This window comes from Labrus mixtus, chromosome 7 (genome assembly GCF_963584025.1).
Source record: "Labrus mixtus chromosome 7, fLabMix1.1, whole genome shotgun sequence".
NCBI classification, from domain to species: Eukaryota; Metazoa; Chordata; class Actinopteri; order Labriformes; family Labridae; genus Labrus; species Labrus mixtus.
The window spans coordinates 14,263,171-14,287,355 of NC_083618.1; the positions used below are offsets into that span (position 1 = coordinate 14,263,171).

At 39.9% G+C, this 24,185-nt stretch overlaps 1 protein-coding gene across 19 annotated transcripts in view; it reads right to left on the minus strand.

The window, feature by feature from the left end:
* Positions 1-12,277: 12,277 nt before the first annotated feature.
* Positions 12,278-24,185, minus strand: part of atp2b2 (ATPase plasma membrane Ca2+ transporting 2) — a 127,722-nt gene continuing 115,814 nt past the window's right edge. For 13 of the 19 annotated variants that reach the window (XM_061043171.1, XM_061043168.1, XM_061043165.1 and 10 more), the window contains 8 exons: positions 23,967-24,054; positions 23,676-23,782; positions 22,330-22,521; positions 21,684-21,897; positions 21,375-21,586; positions 21,098-21,205; positions 20,740-20,922; positions 12,278-16,249 (listed from right to left, as the gene is read on the minus strand). In XM_061043171.1, the coding sequence (XP_060899154.1) occupies positions 15,938-16,249; positions 20,740-20,922; positions 21,098-21,205; positions 21,375-21,586; positions 21,684-21,897; positions 22,330-22,521; positions 23,676-23,782; positions 23,967-24,054 (1,416 nt within the window). In that variant the 3' untranslated portion in view covers positions 12,278-15,937. Of the gene's footprint in view, positions 16,250-18,823; positions 18,880-19,176; positions 19,367-20,739; positions 20,923-21,097; positions 21,206-21,374; positions 21,587-21,683; positions 21,898-22,329; positions 22,522-23,675; positions 23,783-23,966; positions 24,055-24,185 lie in introns of those variants that run through there. The other 6 variants (XM_061043182.1, XM_061043178.1, XM_061043181.1 and 3 more) reach the window with 5 other exon arrangements.

Sequence of the window (24,185 nt, forward strand, 5' to 3'; positions counted from 1 at the left end):
GGTGCCGGATATGCTAGCGGTTATGTTGCGCGCCCCGCATGTGGAGGGCATAGTCCTCAACACAGCTAGAGTGAGTTCGAATCCGACCTCGACCCTTTCCTACATGTCATACCTCACACTCTGCTCCCAACCTTTCAGCCCTCCTATCCAATAAAGGCAAAAAGGCCCAAAATAAGTAGAAACATAAATGATGTGATGTCAATATAAGTATTTCTTTTAGCTCTTAAGTATTGCTATAAATAGCCTATATGTTAAGCTAGCACATTTTCAGAACAACAGACAAATTAGAACAAAAAACAACATAAACTTAGAAGCTACATTTTATTTCTTTCACTTGAGTTGTTTGTTGGTTGAAGTCTCGTGGGAAGTCTCAGTCTTCAAAGAGGCAGTGACCCCATTTGATTTATGAATCGAAGTCAACAGTCTGGCTTCCTTTGTCAAAGCAGTTGCTCCTAAGGCTTTGCACGCAGCATACCAACTCACACCTCTTTGTCCCCTCCAGAAGTCACTTTGCACCCGAGCATACAATATGAGCGGATTTCCTTTTGAAAACAAACAAACATTGGTTTGTTTTGTCACCGGGTGATGATGAATGATCAGCCCATCATAGCGAGTCCTAATAACCCATGCTGATCGAAAAACAATATTATAAACGAGCCTAAAAAGGAGTATGTGGGGTTAGGAGGGGTTGTTCATAAGTTGATTGCCTGGTTTCCAGGCGTGATAGACTTGATGCACTAGGAACTCCCCTGACTCTAAAAGCCTGACCTAGTCTCTAAGAATCCCTTCACGCAAGGGTCACTCGTCATTGGGAGCTTAAAGGAAGTGCCCTGCATAAAAAGTACGGCCACCCAAAGCGGCTGGCAAACACTCTGTTCTTTTCAGTCAGAGTCAAGTCTTTTTTTTATGTTGCTCTGTACAACATGATCATAGGGGGAATGTTTGATAGGGATAACACTTTGACAATGTGTTGCAGGTGTAGGGCTACTTTCTTATATTCTCTTTTGTGTGCTCCTTTGCCCTCTTGTGATTTTTTGTGAATGATCAGATTATTCATTACCCTGAAATGTGCATCATGTAACTATACTGCAAAAAATGTAAGTAAACAAAAAATGATTTTGTTGTTCCAACTTTCAGAAGGTCTGGAGCGAGTTGTGTACTCCCAAGAAGATGTTTGCTGGAACTACAACAACTTCCACTCCAGCACTGGATGAACTGTAAACAAGATGGTTACAGGTCTTATTAACCATTATCCTTCTTACTAGTACAAAGTAATTGGTCCCATTGCTGGTAAGGGGGACTAACAGCTTGTTCCATTAGTTTTTAATTTTGAGAGGAACAGCATCACTTCACTGTCCAGTAGGGACACTGGGGAAAAAGTTGTTGCTAGGCTACCTACATTGGCCTTTTGCAAGGTGCAGAGTGTTAAAGACAAATAGACAAAGAGATCAGATAGGTTGTAAAATAGAACTTCTGTCTGAGGCACAGGTGTAAGGTAAGGATAAGTGGTATAATAAACAAGCAGAGGACGAATATGAAAAATGAAGGACAGTGAGAGGAGAGTGGATAAAGCTGTCTGTTGGCATCTCTTTCCCTTTCTCACATGATGTTATGTAACAGTGGCTTTTTTTCCTTTTGTGACTATTGCTCTCTTAGTCACTGAATCTGTCAATGTCAAATATCTTTTGACTTAGGACTAAAAAGAGTATTACAAATATAAAAAATAATAATCCTGCAGTCCTTTTCGTTCACTTTGAATCATTGCTGTGGAAAATTTTAACATATACTGTTGGACACTGACCCTGTGGCAGCAGTAACAGGCATTGGAAAAAATGACTACAGAAGTAGTCCTTTTTATCGCTGATAGTCTTGTATGCTTTTGTACAGTATAGGTCGAGTAAAGGCATCAGTAGTGATTTCAGTCTGTTTCATAACCAGTTTAAAACTCTGAACAGGATCTTTAAAGTATTGATATGATATGAATACAATCAGACGTAGAGAATGCAACCTCTAAAAATTGACGCAATGCAACCTGCAAGATTGATGATCAGTTGTTTGCCTTAAAAACCATTTAGTCCACTTGCTTTTGTACAGCTGAGCATGTGAGAAGATCAGATCCCGAGAAGAGTAGAGCATGAGTAGAGAGGATTTTGTATTGAGTGCGGAGAGGATTTTCTTTAAAGATGCAACATAGCTAAACCTTCTAATCCATCCAACTCCTAGCTCACTTACAGTACACTGTGAGTTTGAATAATTTACTGCATTGTGCAGTTTTAGGAAACTGACAAGTATTCCAACATTGCACATAAATATTTTGTGCATTTCTTTTGGGTTGTTGGGAGGTTGTATTGGGCTGGTGGGTTACCTCCTCCAGTGAATTGTAGGTGAAACACTGTAATAACACTTTTTTTCACGATATGATGTTGCAGGGAAGTTTGGAGGGTTTTCGGTTGCATTTAGGCTTTCAAATTTGAAAACAAACAGTAGAGTGTCATCAGCATATAATGATTACCATTTTGAAATGGAAAATAATATAACCAATCAATCAAAAATGTAACAAGTAATGTTTCAAACTGGTTAACTGTAGATGCCCCAGCAACTCTAATCAGAAAAGACTAACTATAAAACTATAAAACTAAATTAGGAGGGGAAATAACAGTATTGAGCTATCGTTATCTCTCAGCTGTCTTGCACATTATGAAATGTTTTTGCACCATTAGCCATACATGAATTTCAGTGATATCTAATGCGCTCAAAGGATGGACTGAATAGACAGTTGGTCCTGATGAAATCTTGAGTGGGAGGGATGAAGTAGGATTGCCTCATTTGCATACTGAAAGTAAAAAAGGGAACAGATTCAGACCTTTGACAGCAACAAGATGTCAGCAGCAACACCCACAGTCAGCTGCTTGAATTGGAAACGAAAAAGGAGAGTAGCCACAAAGATGATTTTCTTGATTGAACTCATGCCAAGCTTCATAACATAATATTTTTTTAATATGAATTTGATACGTCTAACATGTTAAGAACTGAACCAACACAAAGAACGTTTACAAAAAAACAAAAATCATAACTTTGGACATATCTGTCATTCTGGCAATGCTGATGTTACACCAAGTGCATAAACCTCTAGCTCAATAGACAGCACCCCACATTTTCATATCAACAGCAATTTGTTTGAGCAATTCAACAAGATGGCCCCAGAACATTTAAACATGGGTCACTTCACCAAGGAAGCTTTAGACTGCATTGATGCACGATTTTCATCAAAAACAAAAAGAAGCCGCTGAGGAAAGTGAAGAGAAAAGAAGCTAGGGGAAATGAAAGACAAAGAGCCCAGTGCAACAGATCCCAAACACAGGTTCAACTAACTAGCTGCAGCCAATCCACTGCATCTATTCAGTCCATTTAAATACAGCTTTTCTTTTATCCCGATGCAACAATAGGTCTGGTGTCCCACAAAAAGTAGTATTTACATTCACAATATTGGTGTGACAGTATCAGATAATAGTTTGAGGGTGTGATGACAACATAAGCGTAGGGATGCATTAGAATATATACACACAAACACACGCTGACCTCAAGCTTCCTCTACTTGGCAAGATGGGCACGTTGAGAAGCTACAAACCAGGCCACCCAGTAGTGAGTGAGACCTGCCAGCAACAACCCTGGGCACATTCCAAAAAGCTGATACTGATATGCCAAATATTAATACTAAAAGAGACTAGTGCAATTGAGATAGCTTTCACTCTGGTAAAAGAAACGAGGGCTAACCAACACTATACTAGTTTAATATCTTCTTGAATCCATGTTTATTTTCACCACTGGTCTTATTATTATCTATTTATATAATTATTGGCTTTACTAGAACTTGATGATGAACAGTTCGATTCATTAGTTTTCCTGTGTGAAATGGATCTCCTTCAGTAACTTTGGCATAGGCCTTAATATTTAATTCAAGGAAAAAATAGTGATATAATCGTGTATTGATAATACTCTTTCCAACATTGCCACTTTGGAGTTGTGCAGGGGTTTCGGTGTCCCTTGGACCCTGAGCTGTGATGGCTGAGAAATAGTTTCCTAAAGCAAATTCGTCCCAGGTAAGAGGTCAGACTAAAAGGGATTAAGAAAACCCTCTATGAATCTGCTAAGTAGGACCTGCAGCATCTCACAAAGACAAGGGAAAGCTGGCAAGCATCTGGTGGCTTTGTCTTGGTTCATGGAACTCTTTAGCCGTTCCCAGCTACCATTAATGCAATGCAAGACTGGCAGCTGGTTAGAGCAGGTAGATAGGCATGCTGATCTCTTGCAGCACATACTGGTCATAAAAGGATGATATGTGAAATGTAACTTATCTTTCAGAATACAAAAAGGAACTGGTGATAGTTGGGCTACATACATTAGATACTAGATGTAGGGCTCACCTCCAAGCACAACACTGGTTATGTGACCAAACTCTTGAAAGGGGGAGGAGCTCACCTTTTTCCCAGTTGCCCAGTATAAGAGGCAGTGGGCAGGAGCTGGGAAATCTCTGGAGTCCTTGCTAATGTGTTGGAGTTTTACCCAGAGAATAAGAGAGTCACTTTTATGTGACTACGAGATCCAGGGATAAAGGCTCCCCACTACACAGGATTCATGGAGCCTCTGCGCAGAGTTATGGAAAATCTTCCACCCTCGGACTTCTTATTTCTGCTTGGTAACTTAGACACCCTTGTGGGAAATGATGGGGGAACCTGGAGGGAAGTGACGAACATCGTGACATGAGCCTAAGTGGTGTTATTAGACTTCTGAGCTCGACATGGATTGGCCATAGCTTACATCATAATGCAAGCAAGGGAGATCCATGAGTATGTCTATTAAAGTAAACTACTTCTACCCATATTTGAATGACATAAGAAACATAAAATCTGTCATATATGAGAGAGTTGTCTTTTACTGCACATGATTGTCTCAGTGGATACCTCCATCACAGCTGTCTTCCATGTTTCTTTTCATTGAGTGTGAATGACTACCACTCCCACCCATCAGTGGCTGTAAAGTAACAACTGCAAAATAAATGCTGCAAGTTCAGCAAGTACTCCAGGCCTGTAGGGGAGCTCTGTGAGACAGTTTATTTACGGGACAGAGTAAGACCAGGCATAGACCAAGAAAGTTTTTTTTAGATGGGAAAGTTGCATCGTTAAACAACACAGCACAACATCACTATTACAGCAGAGACTGCTGAGTGGGGGTTCAATGGCTGATGCCTGGATCTAGTGCTAGCTGTGGGGCTAATGAGCACTGGCTCCAACACATTTCCTGCCCACATGGTCACCCTGACCCACCGTGCTTTCGCAATGCCCGCTGTCAGAATCCAGGTTTAACCTGTTGTTAATCTCCTGGCTACAGTTTAATTACTCCCTTTTATCAAACAATTACACTTTCCCCACAGAGAACTCCCTGCTCTGGGCCTGACAAGATCGGTCTCTGGGCAGTCTGAAGTTCCGTGCCCACACGCGGTTACAGTACAGGTAGCCAGGCAGCTAACTTAGCAGAGCAACCTTTCAACTAAAAAACATTTCTCAAAACTGGGAGGGTTTTTGTACCACGGGGACGAGAGTTGGATGGATCACTTTTCAACTATATCTGAATCTTGATCAAATGTGATCACTTAGGTAAACCCTTTTCTTAATCTGGCTCTACTAATTGGTCCAAATTTCGGTTTTAGGGTGTTTCTTGAAGGTTGAAACTCTAACGCTTAAATATAAAATCTTCAGTTTGAATCTGGACCTGGACTTATTTTTCATCCCTACACTTTTGTCATCTAAAAGGGGAATTAAAATACAGTTTTGAGCACCAATATCTCTAAGTTGAGCCATCCCTCACCATTAGCATTGCAAATAATATCAGTCTTCAATTTTACAATCAACACAAACATTTTGTCTTACCTGAACTAGATCATGTTCATACCTTAACCTACTGTAACTGTACCTTAACTATGGCAGAAAAAGATGCAAATGTGTCTCCTGCAAGTTGACGTTAAGTCCTACAAATATATATATATTTGTTTTTATTTTCTGTCAGGATTTTTTGTTTCAAAAAAGTACCAAGTCTTTTTTTTTAAACAACATACCAAATGTGGAATAAAGTGTCAATATTGATAACTGTCATTCTCACTCGCACAGACACTGTCTTGAAGAGCACCAAGGTAATAATTTCATTCAAGCCCTTCACCCTTTAGATTTCTCATGGGAGACTGATCATATTAAACCTGATGTGCAATTATACATTGAGCTATTCTTAGTTCTATCTCTCACCATGCTCACCTGCCAGACAGCCTTCTGATGCTCTCAGTACCTTCTGGAGTGCAATGGAGCATGGGTAATGAAGACAAACTGGAGATATCATACAAATCATGGCTGCTAATGGACTTCTTTCTTTCTTTCTCTCTTTCTCTTTCTTACTGTCCTCCTTCCACCTCCCCCTCTTAGGCTCATCTTTACTTCCAGATTAAATGTTTATCATTCTGGGAAATGTGACACCTCCACAACCTCCACTGAATTTGTCATTTCACTTATTGCTTGCTGAACTCTCAGTATGGACACAATGAGTTGGGGAATCAGGCTGTAATACCTGTGAGGTTAAGAGGTGGGACAATAATCACACACCTGTCCATCTACTGTCAACAGAGAACACAGTGATTGTGTCTCGATGTGTTAGTGACAGATAGAGATCAGGCAAGATAGAGGTTTTTGTATGGGTATGTGGTGTATAACTTTGTGTACATGTGTGTTGTGTTCCCAGACCTTGCTTCTTATTTCACAGAGGGCACATCACTCCTTGAGCTTTACCACAATGAGTTGGAAAAATAAATCTAAAAACATCTTTTACATTTCTTCTGTTCAACTTATCAGTCGTAGACCCCAAGAGCTTTTCATTTCATTCAACGACCTAATTTCACGGCTGCCCTCCACTCTGGTCCCAAGTGGGACATTTCTCATGAATTCAGAGGCTGGAGTGTTTGGTTAGAATAAGGGATATTTAAAATGTGTTTCAAATTGAGGTTTAGAAAATGTTTTGTAAAATGTAAAGAAAGGCCATGGTTTGGATAAAAGTAAGTTATTTGTTAGACAATTAGTGTTACTGTAGTTTCCAGATAGTTAAGGCAGAAAACTGTGAGCTTTGTTAAACGAATGTCTATTGTTTGCAGGAAATGCTCAAAAACTTTGGTCTGATGTGAGCCTGATGTTTACACACATTGTTTTCAACTGCTGGATAGCTTTGCTGAAGGAAAAAATAAGTTTTATTTTAATATATGCTGAATATTTCTATTCTGGTCGGATAAATATAAAAATGATTTGGTAGTTCTCTGGTTGAACAAACAGAATAATGTTGCATCGGATTTATGAGTTTTTAGTGAGCTCAAGAAAAAAGCAAACAAGAGATGCCATCTTGGACTAAAAGTAACTCATCATTGCAATCCAAAGCAAAAACCTAAACATCTATTTTTGGACGATTGCTTTCCAATTCATCTTCCAGTCCCTTTTAAAGTGAAATGTATGGAACATTACATAGGTAAAATAAAATCATTTTACTGGGAGACACTGGACATACTGATAAGACCTCTGACCTCTCCACATGCAATTCTATCACAAAATGATGAAGGTTTTTTTATACACAAAGATTAGCTTATACTTTTCAGACTTTCATCTATTTAACTTTTTTTTAACTGTGTTTTAGTCTCTTCAGCCTCTTTAAGTCCTGTATTCTATAATCTCATGACAACATCTCCACCTAGCTTAACCTTTTAATATTTAAATGTGTACAATAGGACTTTGACTTGTCAGAAGAGGGAGCACAATACTGACTCATTCAAACTGAAACAAGCTAAAAAGTTGCAAAAAAAAAAAAAAAAAAAAAACAGGTTTGAGAAAATGAAGGCCTTTTTAAATATTATGCCACAAATGACCTCTGCTGGTCAGAACTCCTCATTGCAAAAGCCCAACCAGCATGACCCCTCCCTCAGTAATATATAAAGTCACTTCTTTCATTCCCCTTAAATGCCCCTTGGCTCTACACTGTGTGAAATCATTGACCTAAACAAAAAAAAGTTCAAAGACTCTGCATACCCTAAGACAGAACAAATGACTCATCACATTTTTTGTATTATGGTTGTATTTTGTTTGCAGAATGTTTCAGAGCTGCCCAAAGGTGTGTCATATCTTTTTGTACTTGTGTGATGTGTATTTATGGCTTAGAGGTGTAAAATGGAAATAACAAGCCACTGCATATCACCCACACTTTGGATCATCCAACAACACAGCTGTAAGTACCATGGATGCAACGTGTGTGTGTGTTTCCCATGTCATTCCCACAGTCCCATCCCCCAAACAGGAACCATAGTCACCCCTTATCCCATTAAGACAATTGCCAAGACTGGCATTCAAAAATGTGCACATGTGCATGTGTGTCAATGTGTGTGTGTGTGCCTGCAAGCGGACACACAAACCCACATATACGGACGAATGCACACAAATATAGCAACCCATACACCCACTGGGCTGAGAAAGAGTAATTTCAAAATCAATCCTTTTGGAGAAAAAGAGTGGGAAAAAAAAGAATGAGAGCCCCAAAACCTTCCCTAGTGTTGGCTGATTGTAAAGGACTGTCAGTTACTGCAGCCTTCTATTGGGCCAAAGGGAAGCAGCAGGATTCAACTCCGGGCCCAATAAAGGGCTATTCTTCCTGGAAATCGGCCCTCGCACATGGACTTGAATGCACTCGGACGCTAATCTTCCGAGCTGTGGGAGCCCACTCTATATTCACAGGCTGTGGCACAAAGCAGGCACAGCCGCGCATGCTGATGCCATTACACACTACTAGGCTAATGCTAAAGCTATTACTGGGTTAATGCTTACGTCTTGATTTTGGATACTGATGGTTTTCTCTTCTTTACTTTTCATATTGATTGTCTGAGACCTTGTTCATCATACATGCATTTTAGCTGGCATACCATTGTGTTGTGTGTGCATTCCCATCAATTACAGTGGTTTAGATGTAGCAGCTGAATGTCATATATAAGCTGCTTATACATAAGATGATTAAAGGGTCCAGTTAGTAATACTCAAATTCAGTTTTCTGCAATTTTCTCACTATGTCCTGTGTAGTCCGCTTTAGACCAATAGTGTAGTGTAGACCAAATTATAATATAGGCTACTTTACATCTCCCTCATTAGTTACATTTGCTTGTGCAGCTTTTGTAAATTTATACTCTATTCCACATCAGAAGCAGATTTACATCATCATCTTTCATCATCATCCTGAAATCCAGCTTTCCATTTGAGTAGTCACTCAAATGGAAAGCTGGATTTCAGTAAAGTTGGGCAATCATAGTTTAACGATTAAATTACATTCATTAGAGCTGAAGAAGAGCTGTTAGCTTTAACTGTAATGTAGCATCCCCCAGAATCAGCATTGTGTAATAAGAGGTAACTATCAACGTGCCATCATGGACCATGTTTAATCTTCAGCCTAATCTGTCACCACTCTGAGTTTTGTAGCGTAATGATAAGCTCCTCTCCTTTGAAGTAAAGTCGTATTTGGTTGCAGTTTCATAGCTGGTTACATTAGAGAAGACAAACATTTTGTGTTTTTCTCCACTCTTCACACTTTCTCATAGTTGGCTTCAATAAAATCTCCAAACTCTTGAGATGCATATTTGGATCGCAACCAAGTTCAACATAAGAAATGTGACACGGTGCCAAGAGATGCTATGCGATTGTTCAATTAGTCTTCATGGTTGGTATGATGACAACACATCGAGGAAAATTAGGATAGATGGATGCTTGTATTTCTATTTGAACTCTAAATGATTTTGAAACGTTATCACACACACACATACACACACACACACACACACACACACACACACACACACACACACACACACACACACACACACACACACACACACACACACACACACACACACACACACACACACACAGCAAAGCAAAGCAAAGCAACAACCAAACAAGAACTATTAGTCAAGGCTAAAAATGGCCTTGTGGGCATTTGCCATTCATTATATTTATCCACTGACCCATTTTTTCCGCCCTCATTACTGTAATAGTGATCTTAGTCTGGATCTATTTTAGCTCAGCCTTCTTCAGCCAGGTGATCAATTGAGATTCCCCAGGTACTATGAGCACTGCAAACAAATAGAGTGCATCTTAATTATGGCAACTAAAGCTTTGGTCACTATTGACAATTTAGTCATTTATTTAGTCATCATTGCCGAAAGTATTTTCAGCTTCATAACTAACTGACTTTTTCAAAAGGTCAAAAAAGGATTTGTTTGACCTTTAAACTGAGAATTACCATTCATACTTTTTAAGACTGAAGGTAGACAGACCGCACGGTTTACAGTAAAAATAATCTGCTAAATACAATGTTCCCCAAATACTAGTTAAAATAAAGCTTGGGGCAAAGCTGTTATAGTCAGTATTTTGTGTGTATTAATTTGTTTGCTTGTATAGACATACTTGACTCAGCAACATTGAGCTTTTAGCATCTTTCAGCTCACTGTTTGTTTGGTTTTTTTTTGCTAACGTTTTTAGGCTACTATTTTGTTTACTCCCATTGTCGTTTTCAGGAGCAGCAGAGAGTTTTACAACTGGTGTTTCCAGACTTGATGAAGTCACTGACCAACCTGCTCAGCAACATCAACAAAAATAGAGCAGCCATTAAGCAGTAGGCAAAGAGCTAAAAAAGAGAGCAATTAATGCTTATATAGTTGTACAACACAAAAAGCAGCTCTTTGCTCAAGTATTAACTCATCTGAGGAAGTTGATCATGTGTTTTGTGTCCAATTTCAAATCTCAAGTAAGGCTTTGAATTCATCATGTTCATCTAAATAACTAAGAATACAAAAAAAGAATTAGTGACATTTTCCATTAACCTCTTTAAATGAAAAAACAAACTAATTCTTAATAACAACCTCAGAGAAGCATGTATGGGTAGAGCACAAGCAGTGATCGAGGGTGTTGCATCTTCTTGACTTGTACAAAACGTGTTTAGGTTAAAGAGAAATCCAACGATCTTAAAATGATAAAACTATTAGATGAAAGATGATGCATTTCATTTCAAAATGAAAAGACTAAATCTTGACATTACATGAAAGACCATCAATCTAAACAGACACTTAACAGTGATGTGTTTCAACAGTTTTCATGGATGTTCACAATTGAATGATATCCCTGATAAAATACTGCCCTCCAGTGGACAGAGATATTTACATTGTCTTCAATGACCTTTCCACTAAAAAAGCTCAGTCTCTCCCTCACATGTATTTGCAGAAATCACATATTTCAGGCGGAAGAGGAACGTTTGATAGCCATTCATCTCTCGTTGGTAAACAGTCTAGGCATGTCATCATTTTTGGGAGACATGGACACAATCAGCAGATTTGCTGATGCTTTTCTACTTCAAGAATCTTAAATCATATCGTAGCAGTCAAAGCCCTATTTGAAACTTAATCGAAAGATTAAGTTGATGCTAAGATGTTCTTTAGGCACCAGCTCCCCGATCACATCAGAGGCGGACTGGCTCGATCCTACTTTAGCATGCTGCAGGCATCAGCAAATTTAAGTGATGGAAGAAGAAGAAGCAGCAGCAGCCATGTTTATGTATTCAAACTGTCAACAGCTCTAAAATTGTGAGAAATTTTCAAAGAAGGATCAGTGTAGGAGAAGCATGTTGTGCAATATAATAACTTCAGAGGAAAGATTCACACACTATTAGTACGATTATAAGACTAGAAACAGTCAGTATGAAAGAAACAAAGCTGAGAATAACCCAAATAACTGTGTGTATATATATAGCATATTTAAGGTGTTGTGAAAAGTTTAGCAACAAAGCATAGAAGGAATCTGGTCCTTTTACAAAAAGTTTCAATTTTTTCCCCCCTCTGTTTCTTTTTTGGCCATGCGTACATGAATTCTGTAGATGGTAATCTAATCTAAGTTAATCACCACTTTGCTTTTATAGTGCAACAATATGATGTATCACCACGACATTTTCCAAAGAGGTCATGGTCCTACTTAATTCAATACTCCTGTATAGTCCTTTTAAGGAGACATAAGATGAAAACAATGGACCCACTGGTACAGTTTTACAGTAAGACTTGGAACATTTGTAGAAGCCAAACCTTTGCAACAAATCAATGACGATGGAAAACACTCAAAGTCAAAGCGGACACTGAAAGGTGAAGCACAACAAATCAGAACAGGACATGTCACACGGGGCCAGGACACACCATGCTGGGTCATGCTGCTCTGGGAGATTTATTTAGTGCTTTTTGCGTTTTTTTGTTTTTATTGTATTTTTCTTTTCACTTGCGCTCCTGTCAGGAGTGTGGTAAATGGGACAGTCAAGCAGCAAGAGTCACAGGTCATCATTATCATCATCATCGTCATCATCATCATCATCACTGTCACCACCGTTACCATCCTCCTCCTCCTCCTCCTCCTCACCGTATCATAATAATAAGAATTTTCATCATCATTTAACTTTGTCCTCAAGCTAGAAAATATTTTACATCACATTGTTTTCACTGACTTTTGAGACCACAAACATTCCAGCAACACACTCTAGGATTAAGGGTGGGCAACAATCAGAAAAGCATGACTTTTTGCATAGTATTAAATGAACAAAAGACATTGAGTTCTTTATTTACAATTATTGTATAGATAAAAAAAAATTCATAAAAACAAGATGAACACTTAAATCACTTACCCATAAATGGCTAAGTATGCCAAAAAGTTATCTGTTGGCATTTCTCTTTTTCTTTGTTCCACAAACTGCATGCTGCTAAATACAGTACATCGAGGCAGGTGAGAGTATATTGCAAGAAGTATCATTGATATCATCATTATCATCATCATCATCATCATCATCATCATCATCATCATCATCATCATCATCATCGTCATTGTCGGTGTCATCTTCAACATAATTATTGGTTTCTACAACACGTGTTATCATTGGATGTAATCACACGATGTTTGAAAGTGTTTCTGACAGGAGCGGTGACAGATTACATACAGCCAAACAGCTGTCTTGGCAGTATGACTTGTTGTGGTGCTTGATGGGAGATGTAGTCAGGAAGAGTTCCTGTTTTCACATCAGTCCGCGTTGTTACTGTCCTCAGTGGACTCATTGCTGTATTTACAAAGATTATTTTTCAATCGTGGTCTTTGCATCCTCTTAAAGCTGAATGTCCTCTCGGATGAAAAAGTGGTCGGAGAATGTTGGCTTAAGTCTTTTTTTGTTTGTGAGTGTGTGTGTGTTTCTATTGAAAATGATGTTGTTGCTGTTGTATTTTCTGTTGTGTTTATTGTTTTCATTTAGTACAGACAAATAAACAAATACTTTCTCAAGTTGAAAATGTTGAAAAGGAACCAAAATAAACCAACAGCTTCTTAGGAGAATATCAGAATCCAGACTGTTGTAGTTCAACCTAAATACGACATATTTTATTCAAATGGATCAAGTGACTTTTTCAACACGCCTGAGCTAACTGGTAAAGCTTGTGCACCCTCTCCAGATGGACGGATCGACTGGGAGATGACAGAGGAGTAGGATATCAAAAAGAAAAAAAGGTGCTGGGATAAATGATTGTATATACTGTAGTAGTGTATAGGACTGTTTTTTTTTTTTTAAAGTAGAAAAACCATCAATTTTTTTCAAGTTGCATAATGAGCCTTTCCCGTAATGCTTGCCAATGACTTGGGTTAGTAATAGAAATAACAATAGTTCAGTGGCCTTGTCCTTCTGAGTGCAATAAGACAGGGTTAATGTGCCTTCTGTATGGAACTTCTCTCTGGTCATGTCTGATTGGTCAAAGCACAATAAATAGTTTACAACTAGTGAGTACAGTTGAGATGCTAGATTACTGTATATTCTGTGACGGCAGGAAGACAAGCTTGGTTAAAACACACAAAAGCACATCTAGAATTACACCACAGAAATGTTCATTCATAACCGGATAGTGCAGAAAAGGATCTTCTTTTTTTTTTTTAGATATATAGAAAAAGATTCAAAGCAACATTCCATTTTTGTGATTTGTTTTGTTTTTTTTTTTGTCAGTTTTTCCTTTTTTTTTTTTTTAGGTGTTAAAAATGCCAGCAGCTCTGTGGGGCTGCGTGTGTGTCCCTCTGCTAGAGGAAAAAAAAGATATTCCTTTCAAGAAACAAAGAAAATCAACTTAAATAAAAATAAAAACACAATATCTTTCAAAACAGAAACAAAACTTCTGATTCCCGTGCGGCACAAATGAGCGAAATATAACTTTGCAGATTTCTTATATGACTCGATTGCAGCCTTTTTGATGGTCACACATATTTTAAAACCTTAAGTCCTTAGAACAAGCAGGTTTATCTAGAGTACTTATCTCAGCCTCTGACTCAAGCTCTGACCCTAGGCCAGCGCAAAAGCACAGAAAAAAACCCCACAATAAAATAATAAAAAAGGTGATAAAAGAATTAAATATCCCCCCTCTGTCACATAAAGGAGGCCCCCCGCTTAGAAAAGGCAAGCCACTCCACCTTGATCCCAACAATCATGTAGCATAATACTAAGATTCCACATTTACTACGTTTCCCATTATATTTTGGTTTCTTTATGTCCGTCAATCCTCTAAAAATATCTACAATATTGAAAAGATAGCAGGCAGATTCCAGCACATTGTTTTTCAGTAATAACACACTAACACAGCTCTGGTCCTTCTGCGCTCCAGCTCCGCCTCTCTCTCCTTCTACAAACCAGGAAGTTGATCTCTACGAGGTTGTAAACAAATTACATTCTCTTTAAGACATAAATAAGTCAAAAGTATTTTTGAGCCATTGAAGCAGGAACAAGGCAACATGCCAACAAACAAAGATAAACTCTTTCTAAATATATTTATATGTATTTATATTTATAGAATATATCCCATAAATGCTATCATCATCAATATTATTTTGCGTTCCTCTTTTTCTGAAAGGTGCAAAACTACTGTGCAGGTTGAGCCCTACCGTTTCGTTACACATTTATGTTTATGGATGAAAGAAATCTTTACAGTTGGGTACATGTTCATGCCACACAGAAGAAGGAACTTTGCAGGGCCAAGAACTCAGATAAGCCGTCTTTAAAATAGAAGTCCGCCGCAAAGCCTAGCCCATCAAACAGAAGAACTCCAATAAAATCAAAACCCTTTGAAAGAAAACTTGGGTAATGTACATTCATGCAGGAGCAACAATAATAAGAACAATAATAATCAGAATGAGAATCAGAATAATAACAATGTTTTCAATTTGATTAAACTATTATCAGTATTGACAACGTTATTGTTGAGGAGAGGGAGCGTAAGCGGAGTCTGTCCTGTTTTGTGATTTTTAACTCCTCAGCTGTGTCTCCCTCCTCATCGTCCTCCTCCTCCAGGTGCCACTAACGACACGGTTCATACATATGTGCAGTCAGCGGCACGCTTATTCAGTACATGCTAACACGCATATGATCATACACACCACCACCGGCGCCACTGTACACATACAACCACAAAAGCAGGATGGCTGTGTAGGTTTTGTGGCTTTGTTGCGCTTTTTTGATTGTATGTTGTTCGTTTTTCTTTTCACCTTGCTGTATTACTTTAGATTTTCTCTTTTGAGAGGAGCATAGAGCTGTAAGAGCTCAAGATTAAGGTGACAGATGAAGATGTTGCCACAGGGCCGGTCCTGTGTAGGAAATAAATGGGCTTTTTTTAGGGAGGGGGACTGGAAGATGAGAATTGAGCAGGACTCGGTGAAACTTAGTGTGACAAGGTGAAAGGTTGCAGTTAAATATCTGGAGCAATTGGAGGAGATACCCCCTGACTGCGGGGATATGAAATTAGAGGTTAGAGCTGAGGTTAGGATCAGGGTTAGAGGCTTGTCTCCAGGCTGTGAAGAGGGCTGGTGGGGCTGGAGGAAGCGGCTGATTTACTGGTGTCAATGGTGAGATTGATGCCACTGTCGATGGCGTTGTTATTCTTGTTGGGGGACGAGGGCTGGCTGGAGTACTTCCTCCTCCTCCGAGCAGAATCGTCGTCTGTGTCGTCGATGAGGGGGATGTTGGGCGTGGAGTCTTCTATCCTAAACTCTGGGTGTGTCATGAAGTTGTGGATGGATGATCTGGAGTCTGGTTTTTCCAGGCCTTCATAGAGGGAGCTACGGAATGCATTCACAACGCGGATCTGTCGCAACAGAGAGGAGAAAGAAAAAAATTCATCGTGAGAGGTAATACAAGAGAACAAATGTAAGGGCTGGAGGGACCCTCAGGATGAGAGGAGAGAGAGAGAAGGACAGAGGGGAAGGAGAGAAACTTTCAGTCGAGGACAAAGAGGTGAGAAGAAGGTAAAGTAGTATCTGCAGTCTGTGTTCTGCTTTCACAAGATGACTACGGGTTCACAAGTCACTCACTTTTGGCGTGCACTAAGAAAAGCAGTGAGGAACACAATCATAAAAAATTAAAACAAAAAAATCATACATTTCCAGAAAAACAAAGCAACAAAAACGCTCGTTATAAGTATACGCTTTAGTCCAATGTTGCTGTATACCTAGAAACAAGCTACGTTAATAAATGGAATGCTCACAGAACAAAATTAAAGGAGAATATCACATGCAAGTTTGAAGAAATCTTGTGGACGAGGTCAGTAAAAAAAGGAAGGAGGTTAGATCTAAGAGATCCAATCAGGTGCTTTAACAACTTTTGGAGGTGCCAGAGCACTGTCTGGGAAAATATCCACACAGACTCTGGATGGGACACACAAACACACAAGTAAAGCACAGGGTGGGATTAAGCATGGGTCCCAAACGGGGCGATGGAGAGTCAAACTCAAGCCTGCATGAGGAGGTTGGTTCAACACAAGCATTGCAGTTTAAAAAACTCACAGAACAACACATTCACAAAAAAAATAAAAAAGAAGCTGTGGCATTTTAGACAACGAGCAAACACAGCAGGGTTAAATATATTATACACACAGGAAGTAAACAAGAGGTCAACACAAACTACATGCAACAAGACAACGGGACAGTGAGAGGTGGACACCGGCACAAGGACTGCGCACACAAAACACATGGATGTGAATGAGGAAAATAATACGTTCACTGTCAGAGGTCTGAAGGTCAAAGCACTTGTCAACTCCATGCACCTCTAAGTAAACACTCAAGTATAGGCCAAAAAAACACAACGTGAACCTTTGAGAAGGACTAAAATATCTGTGTATTTGATTCCTTTTATTTTTGGATTATATGAACAATGTTTGCATGTATGATCATAATAAAGCAAAGACAGGAAGGGTGCACATTTCCTCTATGCAACAAACACTTGTGATTATTAAAATGTTTGTTGCACACAGTAAATGTGTCAGCTTACTTTCTTTTTCTGTATGGCTTTTTTGATAACCTTGCACCTATACATGATATGAGTTATAACCACCATCTGTTAAGCATTGACAATACAACTGAATTCTACTCCATCTACTTCAAAAATTTGACAGCCAAGGAAATACTAAATAATGCTTACAGGACATTACATCATTTCAGCCCACTGGACATTTAATAAACTGAAAATCTTAGAGGAAAATACTAATCCTGACTCTAAAATCCTTAAGAGGACCAGTGAACATTTTTTGTTATGCACAATCAAAAAATCAAATTTTTCTTTTATATGTAATTTTTGAAGATATGAAAACCAAACTGTTCAGAATGCATGTCATGTTTTTGGTTGATAGATCACATAAAAAATGCATGTTATCAACCTAATTCAAAAATAAAGATAGGGAAGTGTTACTTTGCCCTCCTGCTATATAGTATAAATAAATATTAGCCATGCACTCCTGTTCATTATTTTGCTAATAAACTAGAATTGTATGAAAGGTACCCAGTGCAGAAAAAGCCTCAGAGATATGATCTTATGTACCCTCATCCTACTGTACGATTCAGACTGTAAATGATGCTGCAGTAGTTAGTGTGGCAGAGCGAGGTATAAGGAGACAAAACAGATAAAGAAAATCATAAGAGGAGCCTGTCTGGATGAGTGCATGTGACAGGATGTCTGACAAGTAACACTGATGGGGTGTCAGAAAAAGGGGTGGGGGGTGTAGTTTACTTCGGTGGTGCTGCAGAGGATCTATGTCCGTAACTATGGCAACATGACAGTCAATTACACCGACAGAATGAAGCGACAAGACGGGATGGATTATCAGCGCAGTGTACTGCTTTTACAGGGGGTTCTCCCGTCCCACCCATTCTTGTGCACAAACCCACGGCAGAGTTTAACATCTGATCTTCTAACAGATAAAGAGAGATTACAGGTAGTCTGTGTGTTGTGTTTGTCTATCGATGAGTGCTAAGGGGAAAGAAAGACAGAAAAGATGGAGGTTCCCCCTCTTGTGTTTGGATTTTAGAAGACCCACTTTTAAGAACATTTAGAAATCCTGCTGTGTGGCCGTCATGTGCCACACACACACTGTAGATTCCTTTATGTTTTGCTGTCATTGCAGATGATGTGTCAGCTGGACAGTACATGAAATATCAGGCAGATTTTCTTCAGCTCAATTCAAACGATTAGCAAATTCACAGGTGTAATAAGACAACATGGCAACTTATACTTGAATGTTTACCCAGTCCCTTGGTGAGTTGTTTGACATTAGTTCACATCTATGTCTGTCAAGACATAAAAATGGGGCGGGGGTGGGGGGGGGGGGGGGGTGGGGGGTTGGTAGATGGGAGAATGGATGAGGGAGATGAGCAGAGGGAGACAAACTCACAACCTGAAATGTCACGCCGTGGGTATCACCCTTAGTCCTGCGCTCCTAGCACTCTGAGGAAACAAACACACATTCACCAATGAGAGGACAGTACACCCAAGCATGGGAGGAGATATCAAGATGAATTTGAAATCCAGTATGAACAGCAAAAAGACAGAAGAAAGAGAGGAAATGAAAAAAGCAGAAAGCAAGAAGGAAGAACAAATAAAAACAAAATCTTCAGAGATGCCATCCACAAAAAGGCAGACATTTAAGAAAAAATATGCCAAACAATTTGCATAAAATGTGGTTACGATGGCACCCCTGGAGAAAAGAGAGCAGAATAGCAGACTGACAGAGTTCTGACTCACGGCCAGTAGTGGGAGGAGCAGTAGCAGCAGTAGTGCTTGTAGGAGAGGAAAGGGCATTGGACAAGGACACGTGACTAGGACTAGAAACATTGGTTACATCCTGGGTCTGGCTGGTGGTAGATGACTGGCGTCTCAGAGCCCCCGCCCCCTGAAAGGACGTGCCACTCTTGAAGGTGTTGACTACGTCAATCTGTGGGAGGAGAGCGGGACAGAAGAGGACACATGGCTGCTCAGAGACACACAGACTGAATGGCGACACAGGTTGACTGACTGGGTGACTTTGGTGGTAGAGGGAGCACAACATGTCTCAATCATGTCACGATGAAGGTGGACAGCTAAAGGTCCCCCCCCCCCCCCCCCCCCCCCAAGAAAAAAAAAACATGATTCTAAGGATTAATTCACCCAAATTGCAAAAGATCTTGAAAAACTCAAAGTAGAGGCCCAAAAATATTGGAAATCGAAACAAGAGGAAAGACCATCTGTGATTGTCATCCGACTCTTGGACACAGACTAGTGAACGTGTAGTATAAAGATGTGACCATTACCACCTTTTAGGCTATCCTGCTTTGTGGCATTAGCACTAAACTTCAGTTTCACCGTGGCGGTTGGGGGGTTTGGTGCCTTGCTCAGGGGCACCTCAGCGGTAGCCAGGAAGTGTTCTGTCACCTCTCCAGCTACCAGGACAATTTCAGTATTTTGGGTCTGCACTGGGACTTGAGCCGGTGACCCTCTGGTTCCCAACCCAAGTCCCTACAGACTGAGCCACTGCCACCCTCAGAAGTTTAAGTCAGTGAGAAAGAAGGCAGGCATCACATGATTCCTCAATATTTCATTCTAGACTGAATGAATGTTTTATTATCCTGTATGAGCCTTTGTTGAAATGATATCAGTGCAGATTGATCATTTAGAATGAGCATACAATTATCATAAACAATTATAACTATGCAAAGTGTCTCTTTAACATAGCTGGCTGCCTCTGAAGGTTGCTGGTCAACTATATTATTTTTACTATATTCACTCGGAACCATTAGTGACAAACCAGTGAGATAGAAACAATCCAACACATGGGCAACAAAGCCTTGAACATCACAGTGATAACGGTTTGCAGTATCGGTCACAGTAAGAACAATTCAGTTGAATTTAACCCAGAGAGGATCTGACATTTGATCTTCCACAGGTCCACACTGGTGATCTCATCAGTCCAGTGAGAGAAAGCAGCGTCTTCTTGTGCCTGAATAAATCATCTTGAGATAAAAATAACTTTAACATGGTTAACATGAACTAACATGAAGAGTAATCAGGAAATGTATAAGATGGTGTGACTTTCCTCTGAAACATGATTATATGGCAAAGACAAACAGACTGTCAAACAAATAGCCAACACAGGTGGATTCATATAAAATAAATATAAAGATATAAATATCTTTTTGTATTTTTACTGCTTAATGTTTGTTGGTTTTAATACAAAATCATAATACTCATATCTATTTATTTTTTTCATGCAGAATAAAGTGGGCAAAAGCATGCAGAATGGGGACTGCACTCGAGTCCCTGTGTTCTCACCTGAGTTTGAATGCGGTTGAGTCCTCTGAACCAGAGGATCTGACCTCTCCTCAGCTCCCTCTCTGCGTGATCAATCTCCTCATTGTCTTCATTCACATCCTCCTCTGGTAACTCATCTTTCCGGGTCAACTGACCTGCCCTCCGCAGGAAGCGCAACCTGGCATTAGGTACGGAGGCTATCACCTTTAACGAAGAGAAGAGAAGAGACAGCTCTGGGTGAGGAGGAAAGATGGACAGCTTACAGTACAGCAGCGATATGCAGAGGAAGAATAAAACATGGTGAACTAAAAAATAAAAGCATGTGAACAAGCACAGCGGGAAAATAGAAGACAGAGAAACAGATGAGGTTGCATGTTACCTGTCCCCAGACGAGCTCTCCTAGCCCAAGGAAAACACACCACATCCACTTTTCCAGGTCCAGAGGCTGACAGCTGAATGGCTTTCCTCCAAACTGCACAATAACAATCTGCACAAAGCCAAACACGAGTCATAAAGACACATTGGGAGTGAAAAGTAAATGATGTTCCCTTGAGAATAAAAAAACAAACATCTGATTGTTCAATCTCACATTTAAAGAACGATAATGACTAACCAAATAAAAACGAATAACACGACAGTGATAACCATCCGCTCACCTGCATTAAAAAGGTGCCAAAAACAATAGAGCAGAAGATGGGGTTCCTGAAGATACCATCGAATACATTCCTCTCACCGTGGATTTTTCTGGCATTTATCTCATTAAAAAGTTGCATCATGACAAAGGTGTTGAAGATGATGGTATAGTGCTCGGATGGCGGAGAGTGCAGAGGAGCATTACGACCGCTGTCAATATCAAAGATCTGCTCACCTACAGGAAAAGACACAAAGAGTTAGCGTGATGCTATCAACTTTGACCACATGTTCTCTCATATAAGTGTTGAACTCCTGGTGTCACGGAGCAGTACCAGCAAAGAGAAGTGTGAAGATGATAACGAGCTGATAGACTCCGTGTCCGAGGATGTTCTTGGTCATGGTGCTGGAGATAAGAGGTTTATTGCGACCATATGGCTTCCTCTTCAGCAGAGACTCTGTCGGAGGCTCTGTCGCAAGGGCCAGAGATGCAAAGGTATCCATGATCAGGTTCACCCACAACATCTGCACTGCCTTCAGGGGGGAGTCCTGGGGAACGCAACAGACACAAGAACTAAGAATCAATAACTTCAATATACACGAGAGTGTAAAGTAACTCCAACTGATGCTTTTCACACAACTTCACATGCTTAGTTCAACAGGTTGGATTTCAAAGGAGACTACAGTTACACTTATGCAATGCCATCCCAATGAAGACTGACACATGCAGTGCTTCCTGTTTTCAAGGCATTTAAAGCACTGTGTGTTTTGAACGGGTGATTCCAAAAGGATATGACAATCTGAATGGCATAGCATGCCAAGAGATGTACCAGCCACTGATAAATGTTTGTTGAAAATGTATTAAAAATATTGATAAAACTTTTCATGGGGTGAAAAAACAGAAATCACAAAGCTGACATGATCAATTATCAGCACAGGCACGCACACGCACACGCACACGCACACACATCATCTTCAGACCTGTGTGATGCAGGCTCCAGTGAAAGCCACGATGACGGCCACAACATTGACAGTCAGCTGGAACTGAAGAAACTTGGAGATGCTGTCGTAGACGTTCCTGCCCCACATCACTGCCTTCACGATGCTGCTGAAGTTGTCATCAGTCAGAATGATATCAGACGCCTCCTTGGCCACATCTGTACCAGCAATTCCCTGAAAGAGTGACGGAAAAGACAGTGAGTACGAGACTGGTGTTTTCTGGAACTGAACTCTGAGGCTTCTTCATTTTCTCGTTACATTTTGTACCACAATGCAATATCCTCATTTTTCCCCCAGAGAAACTATGAATGGTATCCTCAACAACTCTGCAGCAGCTGGATAAACTGGCCTGCAGACACAAGTCAGCTCTGATGATTGATCATAACAAAACAGATGAAATAAACTGTGTGTGTTGGTGGTTTGATGACAGAAGGATCCATATTAGTTGTAGGAGTATAACAAGGATGAGTACATGTTCGTAAACACACAACTCCTTGTCTATTATGATAATCTAATGTATCTTATTTATACAAATTGTAACTCATAACTTTGAATTCACATAAAACGAGCCATTCGGAACTAAATAGGTGGCGTCAATGCAGACGCATGTCAAATTTAAGTATGTAGCTTAATATTATAAGTTTTCCTCAAAGGGATTAACAAGCTGTAAAGCACACAGTACCATCTGCTTTTAGGCTGTCCATCGGGAATAGGAAAATTAAAGTGAATTTTGAAGAATCCTTACAAGGAGCAACAGTAGAAAAATCGATCTATCAGGGAAGACAAATATACAATGGCTGTTATGAGCACCAACTAGAGCAACACAGTAAAATGAAATAAAGGAAAAACTGGATGACAAAATGTAGGTCATAACATACATAACACAACAATAGGGGAGTTCATGGTCATCTGATATGGCTGTGCAATCACAAGAAAGAGGTATGGACCCACTGCCATACATTCTTCAAGGAAATGCTGCTGTGGATGAGCATTTTTAATTAATGCGTGAGGACAAGAAAAACAGAGAAAAAATGACTAAGACAAACAAACAACATAAAGCTGTGTGTTACAGGGAGACATCTGAGTGCTGTTTTGTTTTTTTAGTGTTCTGTTGCCTGGATGGTAAAATGCACTGCAGAGAAATTGTGCAAGCTCAGAAATCCACAAGGGGGAGCCCCTAATCTACACAGCCAGCGGCAGAGTGCCTGGAAGAAGCCCTAAATACTGCAGAGGTGAAGAAGATATGTGAAGCTGTTGACTGCCATCACTCCCCAAAAGGGAACAAGTAAGGCAGAAAAAAATACAAAAACGAAATGAGGTTTGCTCACCATGGCGAAGCCGACGTCAGCTTTCTTCAGAGCAGGTCCATCATTGGTTCCATCACCTGTCACAGCCACCACCTGCCTCTGGTCCACCATAGTACTGTCAATAATACCTATCAAACACACATACATACATTACAAAAGCAGCACATGCAGCAGTGGACATATATTTTATATATATAGAATAATAACTATATAATATTGATTTAAAAAAAATCTGTTTAAAAATCTGTTGAACTAAGGGTGAGATTAATGTCCATCAGTGTTAAAGCATGTTGACGAGTGCAACAAGTTCACCTTTGACTAGAGTGTGTTTGTCAGTTGGTGAAGATCTGGCCAGAACCCGGAGTTTAGGCCAAACTTTATCAATACGCTCCTGTTCCACCTGGACACACACACACACACACACACACACACACACACACACACACACACACACACACACACACACACACACACACACACACACACACACACACACACACACACACACACACACACAGGCAAAAAGAAACA